General features: G+C 35.3%; 1 protein-coding gene across 4 annotated transcripts in view; it reads right to left on the bottom strand.

The window, feature by feature from the left end:
- The window catches only part of PARG (poly(ADP-ribose) glycohydrolase), a 120,178-nt gene that overhangs the window by 31,802 nt on the left and 72,383 nt on the right, over nt 1-15,993 (bottom strand). For all 4 annotated transcript variants that reach the window (XM_063086435.1, XM_063086436.1, XM_063086437.1 and 1 more), the window contains 3 exons: nt 15,127-15,187; nt 11,213-11,288; nt 6,817-6,964 (listed from right to left, as the gene is read on the bottom strand). In XM_063086435.1, the coding sequence (XP_062942505.1) occupies nt 6,817-6,964; nt 11,213-11,288; nt 15,127-15,187 (285 nt within the window). The remainder of the gene's footprint in view (nt 1-6,816; nt 6,965-11,212; nt 11,289-15,126; nt 15,188-15,993) is intronic.

The following is a 15,993-nucleotide window of genomic DNA, read 5'->3' as shown; positions in this document are numbered from 1 at the left end:
AAAGCATTAAATTGCAATCTGAAAATCAATTGTATTTCCACATAGTAGCAACAAACACATGGAAACTGAAATAAAAAAACAAAAACATTTACAGTAGCAACAGAAAGTATTAAATACTTAGTGATAAATCTGACAAAAATGTGCAAGACGTATACAATGAAAACTATAAAATATTACTGAGAAAAATTAAAGATGACCTGAATAGACAGGTATATCTTCATGTGTTAAAGACTAAATATTGTTACAATGTCAATCCTCCCCAAATTGATCTATAGAGTCAAAGCAGTCTCAATTAAAATTCCAGCAAGTTTTTTTTATAGACACTGAAAAACTGATTCTAAAATTCATCAAAACAACTCTGAAAAAGAACAAAACTGGAGGGCTTCCAATGTCTGATTTCAAGAATTATTATATAGCTACAGTAATCAAAACAGAACAAAAGTAACAAATAAACTGGACTTCAAACTTAAAAACTTCTCTTCAAAAGTCACTTAAGAGAATGAAAAAACATGCCACATATATCTAATAAAGAAATTATATCCAAAATATATAAAGTACTTTCACAACTCAACAGTAAAAAACAAACAACCCAATTAAAACATGGGCAAAAGATGATTTCACAGGTATAGTCACATGTCAAAACTTATCTAATCATACATTTTTAATAAATATAGCTTACTGTATGTCAATTACACCTTAATGAAGTTGTTTTAAAACTGTAATGTGACTTCTTCACTAGACTGTCAGCTCCTCAAGGGCATGGATAATAAACTATTAATGTCTGTGTCTACGTTAGTATCTTGCAATGCAAGAATATAAAAGCAGTTGGGTAAGTACTTGCTGAATAAACATAATAATTAATGAGCAAAACAGAAAGAGCAGAAAGAGTACTATATTAACAGAGATTAAAATAACAAGTCCAGAAATACTTAATCTGAAGGTACTACACAATTGAAACATAAAAAAATCCACATCTACAAAGACAGCACAGCATGGTAAAAAGAGCACTACATGGAGTTTAGGAGACATGAGAAACCCAAAGTAAATTTTTACCAGCCAAGTGGCCTTAGATAACCAAATTTCACTGGACTTTACTTCATCACCTGAAATTCAGGGTTGTTAATAATTCTTATCTTGAGGGCCGACCCCGTGGCTCACTCAGGAAAGTGCGGCGCTGGGAGCGCAGTGGCGCTCCCACCGCACGTTCAGATCCTATATAGGGATGGCCGGTGCGCTCACTGGCTGAGTGCGGTGCAGGCAACACCAAGCCAAGGGTTGCGATCCCCTTACCGGTCACAAAAAAAATAAAAAATAAAAATAAAATAATAATAATTCTTAATTTGCTTGGAAAACCAAACATGACAAGTTAAAGGTCCTTCTCAAAACCATAGAGCAGTCAGTATCAGTGTCATTAAACTTAATTTTGTAAGGGGGTAGAAAAACCAAAGATATATGACTCTACTGATATGGGGGTTAATAAAAGCAAACTTGTCTACTGGCCTGATGGGGAACCAAGACAGCCAGGAACACTCACTCTTTTCTGTTTTTTTGCACAGCAGTAAATAAGCCTCATTTTTCCTATTTATATAAAAAACTGCCTACTCTGATCTCTTAACTAAGAAAACAAACACCTGTTCTTTGAAAAGAAAGTGGTTGAAAAATATAAAATATCAATTATCATGTTTCTATTTCAAGTTCAGATGGTTTCAGTCTTCTTTCCTGAGATTCATTTCCTTTGGATATGGGAAATCAAAACATACATACAAATGCTTTTGCTCTAAACAAATTAAATCTTGGGTTTTCTAAGTAGACACCTTTCAAATTATGTTGACAGTCTGCTTTGAAAAATGGATGCCTTTAACTTTTGTTCACTCTAGGGACGGCCTGTAAGACTTCACCGTCAGAGACAGACCTTCATTTAAGGAAAATACTAGAAGGAACCCATTAAAATCTTATCAAGAGTTTATGACAGCTTTATGAGTTTTTAGATTTAGTAGTAAGAAACACTCTTTCTCTTACAAGGAATGAAAGTTTGTAATGGTCATGGGAAAGATACTTGGAAATTTAAAAATTCTACTTACCAATGGGTTGTGCCCTTGTAAAATATGAAAGCCATCTACTCAAATTTTATTAGCATCACACATACAGTGATGATTATACAGTAAATAAAACACTCGCCTTTAATTCCCATTATTAATAAAAGTTTAGAAAAGATAAACCCAAAAATATAAGTTTGATTTCCAAATGTTTTTGGAAAACTCCAACTGAATTTGGATCTTTCTCAATGAGCTGGTGTCATTTAGAAATGAGCTGTTTAGTATTGTAATTCTGTAAGAAGATGGTGCCAGTACCATAAGCAATGGTGTCAACTTGTAGTCATTTCTATCAGTTCTGTTGGCACTCAGAAAAGATGTAAGAACTTGTGATGTCTGGGATGAACTGATTCACCACAGGGCGGGTTTTCTGTTAAATAGACTAATACTCTGCTCATAAGTTTCATGTCTAGGCATCTGCTTTATGTGCTCGCCAAACAGAAACAACAAAACAACCCCTAGAGCCACTTAGCCCCCTTTGGTATTGAAGGTATTAGCTGGATGGTGTAGAGGAACACATAAGAGAAGGAAAAAAGGAAAAAAAAAAAAAAAAAAAAAAAAAAGAAGACTTAAGTTTTAATTCTTTTGCTCTATTATCCATACTTACTGAAAGGTTTCAATTCATGGCTGCTCCAGGGAGGATCACAGCAAATAGAGGGATAACACCGTCTGGATAAAAGTATTTGCTTGTTTGCATGACCTGTTTCATATTCATTTAAAAGTCTGATACCAACCAGATGTCCCACACTGATGATAAATTTAATTTATTTCCAATTTCTGAGACTATTCTACAGATTCAGGCAGCACAGTCACAGCCATTAGCTCACTGAGCCTGGATGCATCATTGAAGGAATGGAATTGATCGGGCAGATATATTGCAGTGCACGGTTTAGAGTCTCCTAAGAAGGGAGATGGCAGAAATCCAGACATCAAATAGATGATGAAATGGCCATTTCCATTAAGGGAACATCACATCACGGATATTAATTAGAAGGCACTATAATAAAGTTAAGCGGATGTGGGAAAAAACACTGAGTTAAAAGTCACCCCGAAAGTCCTCAGCCTGAGGTAATTATAGATCTGAAGGTGAGTCACAGCTCTGCAATTTTATGTTTATTTTACAGTGGCGGCAGGTAAGCTAGAGACCAGACACAACACCAGAATGATCCTTTATTAGACTGGGCACAAACTGTCTTTAAAAAAACAAAGCTATCCTAATGTTTTCCTTTTAAAATTCCCAGGAGAAATGACATCCTTTACTTACAGAAACATTAATGATAGATGACAGGGACTTACTACTTTCCTAGCACAAGAGAAATGAAGAAAATGAAATAAATTAGCTTTGAGTTTAAATGCCCAACATTTACTAAGTTTTTTATTTCAAGGATATAAATTCATCTTAAAAAGTGATGGGCTATTTTGTTCTGAGTCTTTAGCTCAAATCTAAAAATTTAGTTCAAATGATAAAAATTAAAAATGTTTTGGGCCAGCCCCGTGGCTCACTGTAGAGAGTGCGGCGCTGGTAGCACTGAGGCCACAGGTTCGGATCCTATATAGGGATGGCCGGTGCGTTCACTGGCTGAGCGTGGTGTGGATCACACCTTGCCGAGCGTTGCGATCCCCTTACCGGTCAAAAAAAAAAAAAAAAATTAAATGTCTTTTAAAGTATTATGTGATATACCCAACTGAGGGTGACAGTCATATTCCAGACCTTCAGTGTTTCCTAAAACAGTAATGAAACCAATATTCAAAGTATTTAGTTGCCCAACAATGGGTTTCTGCCAGTGTATTTTAATTTTTTGTTCTGTAGTTCCTCTTACCAGCCCCAGTACCTCCTCCAGTTGCATCCTCCTTAGGTGCACATGTGATAACCAACAAATGCAGACAGATGAGCAATATGTGAGTTGAAGCAGTGGTGAGAACAAAAGGGCTTTACCTGTCCATTTCAGTACAATTTGTATCAAAACTTCAGAATTCGCAATAAAATTCATTAAGTCATTAACTTCAAATAGCTGATTAAGTTTCTATTCCAGAAGAAATTCCTTTGCTAAGGTTCCAATCTTAATTTCCTACATAAACTTAGATAAGTAACAATTTTTACTTTTTGCTTTTATCTCACCCAAATGGCAGAATCTCAAGAATAAGAACTAATATAGAATGTCTAAATGATGTGAAATAACTCAACAAAAGCTTCTTTACCAATGCATGTTTACAAAAAATAAGGAGACATCAGCAAAAACGGTGAAGTAAAATTCCTCCAGTAAAAGCAAAGAGAACACTGAGAATCACAGTAACAATCAATGGTGAAAATTAACCAAAGACCTGCAGCACTCTAGAGTGTGTCTATTCAAGGGAAACTGGCTGTCTTCATCCGAAAAAAATAAAAAGGCAAGCTTTGTAATGTTTTAATTTGCCCTATTCCTTCCCATCCTACTCTCCCAAGCTCCATGGTAGCCTTAAAACCAACTGTCCATAACCAGTGTGAAAACCAGCAACTGGCAGCCACCACAACAGGCAGAAGAGAGCTGAAGCTCCTTCAACACTCCATTCTCAGCAAATTATCATTATTTGACCTGTCTGGCAGTCCCCTGGACAACCTCACACAGAAGGCTGCTTTTATTTAACCAAACTTGGAGTTTTCCCAGTGTGAAAAGACTAATCCCCGAGAGTGTTTGATGAAAATAATTACAAGCAATTGTTTAATGCTGAGACTCCCTGGGATGGTGCCTAACAGTAGGGGCAAACAACAGGTTAACTGAAAAGCTTCAAAAGAAAAGCTGAGGACTGAAATGTCCATAAGGGGCTTTGAAAAGTTCTAACATGTTCCTCAGCATCTACAGGCCACATGCATGCACACAGCTGTGTGAATGCTCAGGAAAAATCTGAGAAGGTCCTCAGCTCTCCCCTCTGCCTGACCTTGAGGCTCTGTGCAAACAGGAAGCGAAGGCTAAGGCAGAGTTGTCAACTGCCTGGTGGGCTGTTGAGGGTGAGCCCCCACAGGCACATAAGCTCTTCAGCAAAGACTATGAGTCTTACTGGTTCCAGCCATTTAAGAAAAGCTGTTCAATTATTAGCTGAATTCTAATCTAACCAAGCAGAGACTCTAGTGGTCCACACAAGAAAGACTATAGACTTTACAGAATTAGTTTAGGAAAATCATTAAACAACAAATACCAACAACAACAAACTGATGAGAGGGAAAAATATGATTTCCAGGGTCATCACATTATATTATTTAAAATGTCTAATTTTCAACAAAAAATTATGAGACATAGAAAGAAATGAGAAAGTATGGCCCAAAGCCAGGAAAAAAAGAACTCGATAGTAACTGTCCATGAGGTGCCCAGGTGTTGGCCTTACTAGACAAACACCTTAAATCGGCTATTTGAGATATGTTCAAAATACTAAAGGAAACTATGTCTAAAGAACTAAAGGAAAGTGTAAAATGATACCTCTCAAATAGAGAATATTAGTAAAAAGATAAAAATTATAAAAAAGAACCAAATAGAAATTGTGGAATTGAAAAGTACAATAACAAATTTAAAAATTCAACAGAGGGATTCAAAAGCAGATTAGGAACAAAATTTAGACACTGTCCTCAAGGATGCCTACAAATGTATCTGAGGCAAAGAGTATGGCTTTAAGATTAAACCTGGAATTTTAGTTTTGTCATGTATCTCTTTTGAGATAACTTAGTTGAGTACACATTTGATATAACTCACAGGGGATGGTTTTTATCCCATTGTAATCTTTCAGAACAATAAACCAAATTCAACAACCCAGGTGAGTGTTTAATCTCCTACGCTAATCTCAAAGCAGCAATAGATTCCAGGATCAAACAAGAAACCCACTTTTGTAGGGGGGAAAAAATTTACCAACAAATGACGGCACATTATGGTTTTTATTTGAGAATGTTCTTTTAGGTACTTTAACAAAAGGCTCAACTTATATATGATGGCCGATTAAGAGTTTCTTAAGAGCTATAAGGTAATCATTAATTTTTTTTGTAGCCCATTTACAAGAAAATACTGTGACATAGTGATATCTCAGTCTAAAGAAACTTTAAATAAAGAAAAAAATTTAAATCTCTATAACAGACCTAAAGTATGAATTTGACTAAATTTCCCCCCTTCTCCTCCCATATTATCTTAAAGAAATCAAGAAGAGGCACTAAGGTAATCATACCTTTTCTTTTAGAATTAGAAATTAGGATAAACATAAAGTTACTGATTTATTTCTCTTCTATAAAGCTCACTGTTGTATGGTCTCTCCAAATGTTGTAACTGCTTTTATATTTACATAGTACCTTCCTATTAAAGTACAACAAATCACTATTTTTTAAAAAATTAATTTTTTTAATTGAAATAAGTCACTCAAAATATAATGGAAGAGTAACAATAGAATACACACTCAAAGGTATATCACTATCTTCTTTTTAACAACATTATTATATCATAAAAATTTTAAACTGTAGGGTAACTGAATAATTTTTACCCCTGTTCCTTGGATAAAGATGCCAAGAAAAAAGGGATAAAATGTCTTACTCAAGAACAGGAAAATAAGACTGTAACAATTTCAAAAAGCAAGTATATATTAATGAATAAAAATATTGGAACTAGTGCCCATGGCAGAGAAAAGCTGTACCTGGGTGGCCTGTAGTCTTCATAACAGACATTCATAGATCGGAAAACTACTCCCATTGTGCAGACTTCCCAAAACTAACCTGTGATAATAAGACATTCATTGTGATCCAGCACCTCAGTGAAGAGCCGTGAAACAATCAACTCAGGATTGATTAAAAAGCGGATTTCTTCTTGCACAAGTCCTGCACTGGTTACACCACCTCCAACAAAACGATTTGCAAAATCCACCTATTTGGGAAAATGCGGCATGTTAAATGGTGGTCTAACATACCTACGTATATGAGAAAGGAGCACACACCCTCTAAGCTCTAATCTTCTTTTCCTTTTCCATGAAAATCAATCCCCAAATTAGTAACCTTCGCAAGGACAGATTACAGCTGTTTGCATTCTTTCAATCTCATTGCAGTTAACATGTCTGCATATTTCTCTGGATCCCCAAACCACAGAAGGAATGTGGAAAATGGAGCTTTTAGGAAAAATATGTATTATATGGACTCTTGTTTATAAACCTTTGTGCCCCAAGGGCCACAAAACAAAAACAAAAGAGGTCTTTCTCTAGGCAGGTTTCAAGGTCATTTCTCTACCTTCACTACTCAATTTCCCTTTATACATTTCATATCACTTTAATATAATTAAATCTTTCTTATATAATATGGCAATCAAACACTTGTCCTAAAGAATTGAAGAGCTTAGTCATTGACCTCTTTTGGGGTAACCTTTTTCTTCCGTGGGAAGAATAAAAGAATGAAATTCTTGTCCTTCTAAATTTAACCCCAAACCGCATAAACATTCATAGTTTTAAAAAATATACCTAAAGGAAGAAAAAGAAGAAATAAAACCTAGTATAACAACAAAGATCCAACTAAACTAAATATTTCTCACTAAGTATGAAACTATACGAAACCTTATATGAAGTACTATAATGAGATATCCAAATTCCTGTTAATACATAGGAGTTACACAATCCTCAAGAGAAAGCAAACTCAACCCACTGGCATTATTTCAGTTAGTCTTAAACTTACTAACCACTCCAATGTGTCCAACGCTATGCAAGGCCCTGTAGGGGAATATGTAAGAAATGGTGTCCATCTTTGCCTTAGATTATTCTGAGGATTTATATTACACACAGAGACACAACTTGTCGTATACATACACAGTCATACACACAAATAATACAGAATTTACTACATACTATAATAGAGGCTTATATACTCTCAAACTATTGTAAAATATAAGACTTCTTAAAACTTGTTATGTTCCATAAAGCAACTGACACTGAATAATAATGTCAAGCCTACTTTATAAAAGAGTAAAACAAGAATATAAATACATGTCAAAAGACAGAAATTAACTTTGCAATGTAACTAACATTAATTAATTCAAAGTAGTAGTCTTCGTTTACCAAAGAACTTAGAAAATAATGAAACATACCACTGACAAGTTCTTGAAATGATCTACCATAGAGAATCATGTTTGGGTTTGTATTCTGGAGTACTAAAATCAATGCTAAAAAAAACAGAGTAACTCTTTAGCTTACATAGAAAATTATTTTGGTGAAACTAGTCTGCTGATTAGAATTAATTACCTACTACATATGAGGTCTTCAGCCACTGGATGATTCATGGCTTAAACTGTTCAATTCAACAACTATTTACTGAGTATTGAGTTGGGAACCATGGGATACTTCCTAAATAATACAGTTAACTAAAACTGGAGCATGGGAGGAGGATGGGGAGCTTTACAAGAGACAAGGCATTCAATCCAGAGTTAGCTGACATGAAGGCTAAAGGAACAGCAGCACAAGGGCATAGGGAAAAAACCAAATGTAAATAGCTATATGAGGGGGGCTGGCTGGTTAGCTCAGCTGGCTAGAATGCAGTGTTATAACACCAAGGTCAGGGGTTCAGATCCCTGTACCAGCCAGCTGCCAAAAACAAAACAAGACAAACAAAGAAAAGAAATGGCTATATGAGGGGAACGGTAAACGGATTCCTCATGCCTGCCTGCAATGTAGAGTATACGGAGGGTACAGCTGGTGATAAGGCGGTCTGGGGTCTAGGGAATTTTTACTCAATTCTGAAGGTTCTGAGAAAGATTCAAGTAAGAACTAAACCTGTGTTTTAGGAAGATATTTCAGGCTAGGTTAAATAATTAACTGGAAAAGTGTAAAATTAAAAGCAAAGAGGCTGGGTAGGTGACTACTGAGTAGTTTAGACAAGCACAACTAGGGTCTCAAATAGGTCAGTAGCAAAGTAAAGGAAAGAGAGGAGACCCAGCAAAGAAATTAATTGAACTGCACTTGAGCACTGGCCGAGTGCCTAGAAGCATAATGGTATTGTGAATACAAATGAGAAACAAAAAAAGAGTTGAGATCAGCCTAACTTAATTTTTACTGGAATAAGGTACATAACTAAAATAAAAAGATAAGCTCCATCCAACTTATGTACTACTTGACAATGGTATGGAATATATCCAGTGTGCGTACTGTTCACTCTTTGAATAAAGGCAGACATTTATTACTTGAAAGATGTGTATAAAAGTAAATACACTAACCCATTAAGCCTCTAAAAGCAGGGGTCTTTTAGAAAACCAAAGTTTCTGCTACTTAAAAAAGTTCTTCCTAAAAGGCTTGCTGTAACAGGTGAGAAACTTGTTCCAGTACATGAAAACAAGCATCTGAGCGATTCTTTATTTTTAGCCAGTACTTCCAAGTCTCTTGACTTTAAAGCTACTTGTTCAGATTACTCAGCTTGAGTTATAACTCAATGAAGAGAAATGATAATACTCCTCAGAGAAGTTTTGTTGTTGTTGGCATTCAGCATGATGTAATTTACATTCTACAATAGGAGCTTTGCAGCACTGCAATACAATAGTCCCTGATCTCCTGGGGAGACACGGCATGGGTAGGGAGAACAATTAATAGTGCTAGAAGTTTTTATGGTATTCTTTTAATCTATCGAGGTCTCACATTTCATCTCTAATATATTCCAGGGAAGCGGGGGAAATCTCAGCCTTGACTGTTGTTAAATAATTCCCTTCTGAATTGTAGTGTAATGAAAGGTCAGCATTGCAGTAGGGCTAACTAGCAGTAGCTTTGTTCAGTTCATGTGTATTAAGACTCCCTCACTTCATCCAAGACTAACACAGGAAAGAACTTCATCAAGAAGGAAATGTGGGGAAAAAGTGATATTCATTTGAAATAATTTTAAAGCATATTTTAATATTATTTTAAAAAATAGAACAAAAGGTATATGATGAAATACAAATTAAAATATGCTTTTGTTTTTTTCTTATAAAAGTACAGGACAAATATTAATTCGGTTCTACTAAGTATTTTTATTTATAAGCTCAAATAATCACTGGGAGAAGGTGATTTAAAACAAAGCGTGATTTGCCTCTTTGAAGATTTTAATTATAAATATGCCTAAATAAAAGGCCATCTAAAAAGAATCTCAGTTTCATTTGTGACTTGGAACATTTATATACAATAACTAGCCACACACAAATCAGTCTAGTAATTTTACAATAAGCATTAAGTTATTGAAATAAATCTGTCCATTTTCAGGCAACTGCCTTCTTCAGCATATGACCCACTATAAGCTTCAAATAAACATCTACGAAGAAAAATCAGCTATTTCCAGTATAAATAAGATGATATAAAAGCTTCTTTCAAAGAAAACTAAGTTTACAATGTCCTTATAAACGGGATAAGAACACAAAACACTAACACTTTCGTCTCTGATTAGAGAATTTTTAATTTTTAAAAATCACTATAAATCAAAAGGAAAATACATGCTCAATTTAGGTGTTACAACATTTTAAAGCTAGATACACACGATGTTTTGTTAACCCTCTTCTCCAAAAATATTTTTTGAAAGGAAAGGCAATTAACGAATTAATGACAAAGATTAAGGGATGGACAGAATCACCTGATCTTTAAAAGGGAAAAAACATTAGCAAGCATAGCTAGCTCACATGCCTAAAACTGTTACATATGAGACAGAGGTATTTCTTATCAATCAGTTTTAGATGTCTGCCTCCTAGACCTAAACAAGGCTACTGGTGGCAGAAAAACATCTCAAGCTGGTCATCATTTGGGGCAGAGGAAGAGTCTTTAAAAAAAAAAACCAATAAACTGGCTGGTGACAGCTTGTCAGGACTTCTTCCACTGTCAACCTACAATCAATGTCTGAACCAAGAGGACTGATGTTGTCCAGATCTTGGGATTTTCTGTCAAAGGCTTTTTAAAGAGGCACATGTAAAAAACAGAGAGCATACACTGGCAAATAACAACATTACCAAGGCTGTCAAAGTGATCTATTTGGTGTTTTTCTTCATTCTGCTATCATGCTTCTTTGCATTAAATCAGTTTAGGAGACAAACAAACAGCTTTTCAAATTTCCTTTGCTGTTAGAAATTTGACAAGAGAAAGCCCTAAATACACACACACTACAGAGATTACTGAGATTCACCTACCTGTAGCATGCCTCGGCCATTTCCTTCTATGGTACCTTCGTAAGTGACATGCAATCTCGTCAGGGGTTTTTCACATCTACAATATAAAATATATTCCCTTATTTATTTTTTAATGACAAGTAATTCACCAAAGACAAATCTGAAAATATAGATAGCTATAAAAAAAATCAACACCAACCCAAATCTCAAAAGCCAGAAACAGATGCCTATTGTTAACATTCTTGGTATTGATCTTCCCAAATATTTGTTTTCAAATATGTAAATATACATATTTAAATTAAAACAGAATAACATACTGTTTTGAAACCTACTTTTCCTCTCTATAAGTGTCTCTTATTTAAGACGGTTGAAAAACTTCTCAAAACATAAAAAAATTAAGATCTCTAAAATTTTACTATTATGCTAGAGTTGGCAACCTAAGGAAAAATATTTAAAAATCTGGCAATAAAGCATATATGATTCTCACGTGGGCTCTATTTTCACTACTTTGATAACCGTGTGTGTGTGAGGGGGTGTCTTGATTAAAATACATATCATGGAAATTCTGATATATGGTATTTTTTTATATTAATAAGGTTGACAGGTGAACCTAGTACCTGTAAGTCCTTTCAGAAGCACAATTATTTTCTTTCCCTTTCATAAACCATGGTCACTGAGGTATTTACCTGGCTTACGTTACATTAAAAAGAAATTTTATTGTATTAATAACATTTGATGATGACATTTTTTCCCCAAATCACTTACTGAAAAGAGAATATGTATAAATTATAATAAAATGTAAGAGATGAGATCCAAACTCCTAACTTATATAAGGGTGGCAATAATTTTTGCGGGGGTTGAGGGGGTGGCGATTACATTTAAAAAAATAATTAGGAGGTTAGCTGGGGAAGAACTGCTTACTGAGATTTGCTTCCTTCCTGGTTTCAATGAGTCCAAATACATTTCTGGCAAAACTCCAGCCCGAAAGACTGACATCCTTAAACTTACAAGGGAATTCAGTACAGGTTTTGTTCTAAGAGCTTTATTAGTACTAACTCATTCAATCTTCAAAACAACCCTATTACTATCTCCTTTTATGAATGGGAAAACAAAGCACAGAAAGCATTTAAGTAACCTACTCAAGGCTAGTAAACCAAGCAGCAAAGATTCGAACTCAGGTGGCCTAACTGAATGTTCCAAGCTCTTAACCAGCAGGCTATACTTTTTAAAAAATTACTTTCTTAAAAATTACTTTCTCTTGTAGAACATAGTGCCATTAGTTTTTTTTGTTTGTGGGCCGAGCCTGTGGCGCACTCGGGAGGGTGCGGCGCTGGGAGCGCGGCGACGCTCCCAGCGGCCGCGGGTTCGGATCCTATATAGGAATGGCCGGTGCACTCACTGGCTGAGTGCCGGTCACGAAAAAGAAAAAAAAAAAAAAGTTTTTTTTTGTTTGTGTTTTTTTAGTTAACTTCCTTTCTTTGGTTCTACTTTCTTAGCCATTTTATTAAGAAGGAGACCACCAGTGAAGATACTACTGAAAAACAGAATCCTAAACTATGATGAAGCATGACCCAGAAATCTCTGGGCTGTCAGGACTTCAAAACAGAAATCCCATCTGCTGTCAAGACACCTTTATAGTACAGTTCACAATAAAATTAAGAAATTGCTAGAAACTATTTTTTTGTTGTTGTTTTTTAAACATACTTCAACTTTCTGATAGGTTTCCCCTCTGGTCCCATCAAATCCTGTACACTCTTGCCCCAGAAATCAAAGGCAGACTATTCTGGATCTCTGTGATTAACTAAACCTGGCCAAGGTATTTGCTGATAATCAAAGGGTTAACTATAACATGCCAGGAACCTTGGAATTCACAAAAGCCTCTAACTTCCTGGCACCCATACAGCCCCTTACTCTTGGGAACACCAACAATCCTCTTCTCTTCTTCACCCTCCCTCTTTAAGTGAATGCATGTTTCTTGTTCTGTGGAGTCTGGGAGACTGATTTTAATTACATTCTCCAACTCACTTATGAAGCAACTAAAACAAAAAAGAGATCAATAAAATAAAAATAAGTTAGAAAAGGTATCAAGTTAAATTCCGCCTATCAAAGTTAAGGGGGCAATCTTGGTCTTAATTTAGGGGCAAAGTTACTATATCTCTTTGATACAGCAGCCTTGCTAGCCTCTGCATTTTGACCTGTCTCTTCTCTCCCACGTGGCGATGTATGAATGGGTGCCCTTTCACATTAGCACCAAATGCATGTCAGATGCAGAGTAGAGATCTTGGGCTGAATTAAAAAGAAGCCCTCGGAATGATCTACAAAATCTATACTAAACTTACCTAAACAAAACATCTGCATTCCTATTAGAGACTAATAGAAGAGTGAATGTGGTCTGGCCAGATGACACAGAGAATGTTACTTTTAGTTCTAGGCACCATATTTTAAGAGGGACCAATGAATGGGGGTATGTCAAGAGCAGAGATAACAAGGTGAGAATCCAAATGATATGTGAAACAGAAGAAGTGAGTAAGATTAGTATGGACTTGTGTGCATTGTTAGAGATGTGACTAGGTCAAGAAAGCATTTATAAGATACATAAAAGAGGATCAGATGTTAAAGAACATTAGAAATTATATTTATTTATTGTAGCTCCAGAAGGAAGAACCAGGAATGGGGGGTGGAGGAGGCATTTAGAAGACAGACATTTTTAGTGAATGAAAGCTTTAGATAATAACACAAGCAACCAACAGTGAAAGAGACTAAGATGAAACAGTGAATTTCTCATCACTGAAGCTCTCCAGTCTCCATCTGTTGCAGGAATTACACAACCAATTGATATAGCAGGCAGCTGGGCTGGATGATTTCCCTTCATCTGTAATGTGCTATGTCTCCAAAACGCTGTTCATATCCTCTTTCTTTTCTGGCTCAATTGTTTTTCTCTCTTCAGGTTGTTTAGTCTTTTATCTACTTCCCTCTATTAATAATCATCTCAACTATGTACTCAGCCTTCTGAAGTAAGTTTGTTTTTCTTTCACCTCACAAATAAACACCTTTGATGGATGAAACCACGACAGGAATGCCACCTAAGCAGATATGCCTTCTCAAGTTAACTTCCCTTAAGAGTGAGTCCCCTTCATCACTAATTCCAAACAAAACAATCACAAACTATGATAAAAATTATTAGAAAGTGAAAATGAGAGGCACTGGTTAACATCAGTGCATACCCAAAATACACCTTCAGTATGCTTGGTCATATCCTCACATATATTGAAAAAGTTGATCCACACTTCTTTAAGTGCATTGGGGATGTGCTCTAGATTAGGAAATGTGTTAAGTATTTCAGAGCACTAAGGATCTTACAAATCTGAATTAACTCAGAATGGCTATCATTGTTCTCAATATTTTCAGATAAGTAAGAAAAAATAAATAAATTAGCAACTTCCACAAAATCTACCAATAGTACACATGGACAGCCAAATTCCAAAATTCTTGTCATTCAGACAAATTCTAGACAATTACAATTTACATTTTAGCTTAATGAAAAAGCTTCCCAATCTTGTCCTTCAGAAAGAACAGCGATAAAATACAAACACCAACCAAAAAGAGGAGGTAAGGAGGAACATTTAAATATTGGTGTTCCATTTAATACTAGTGTCTTCACATACAAAATTCTTTCATTCTAAAAAGGACTTTGTTTCAGAAGTCAAAACTAAGGAAAAATGGCAGAAGTCAAAGGGTTGCAGACTGATTTAAAAGGCATGACCTTTCTAACAATGAGAGCTATTAATGGATCACTATGAGAAGAAACTTCATGGCAGTAGGGCAATTAGTGGCTGGGAAACCATCTTTCCTTCCAGGGGCTGTAAAACAGAATCCTCTGTGGTATAAGAGTCCTTCTAAATCTAAGGGTCTAGGATTATTTTTATTGTTATTACCTTTCCCACTCTGGAAAATCTTCAAGACTCTGTCTTGTAAATGTCACCAACCCAGTAGGTTCTACAACAGCAACAAAAGAAAAACACACACAAATAAGTTTAAATTTTGAAAAGATGATACATACACATATACACACACATATATTCAGTAAAAGAATGGGTCTAAAATGGCTATAAAACTAATCAGGAAATACAAAGCCTAGAGTTAGAATACAACAGATTCTTGATTTAAAATAATAATATCTTTATATTATGGACTCACCTATAAAAAAGACCTCACTAAAAAAAAACTATACAAATAACAACACAACAGTAGGATTTGAGTGCTTGTACTTTTTGGCCAAGTTTTTAAAACTGAACACACTTTTAAAAAAAGAGATGTATAATTGGTAGTATAACTTATGCAGTAAAGACAAAACTGAATTCCAATTTGTAGATCTTTTTCAAAGAAAAGCCTACACTCAAAGACTGGTGAACAGATACACATTTATGTGCTTTATAGTAAAGGAAAATGTCTAAGATTCAGAAAGGAAATCGCTACCATGTCCTTTGGAGTTAGCACAGTTAAATCCCCAGCAATTGCTCTACTTACAAGCAGGCACCCTACCCGGAGGAGAAATTAGTGTTCTAAGAATTAAGAAAAGAAAGATGACATATGTTTCAAGAAGCAATAGATTACAGAGGATCAAAATGAAATACTATTAATACAGTCAATAATTTTAGAGGACAAGATCCTTTTTTGGTTAGATTTACTTTGTTTTTTAAAGCTAGTGGCAAAAGCAACAAATAAATCAGCTGGCCAGAAGTAATTTGTTTGATTCAAATCAAAGAACAAACTAAAAAGGCAATGCCATTTCTGTTTTCTTC

The sequence above is a fragment of the Cynocephalus volans genome, chromosome 2 (genome assembly GCF_027409185.1).
Source record: "Cynocephalus volans isolate mCynVol1 chromosome 2, mCynVol1.pri, whole genome shotgun sequence".
Lineage (NCBI taxonomy): Eukaryota > Metazoa > Chordata > Mammalia > Dermoptera > Cynocephalidae > Cynocephalus > Cynocephalus volans.
The sequence above is the reverse complement of the archived record's forward strand: the minus strand, read 5'-3'. Positions and strand labels throughout refer to the sequence as shown.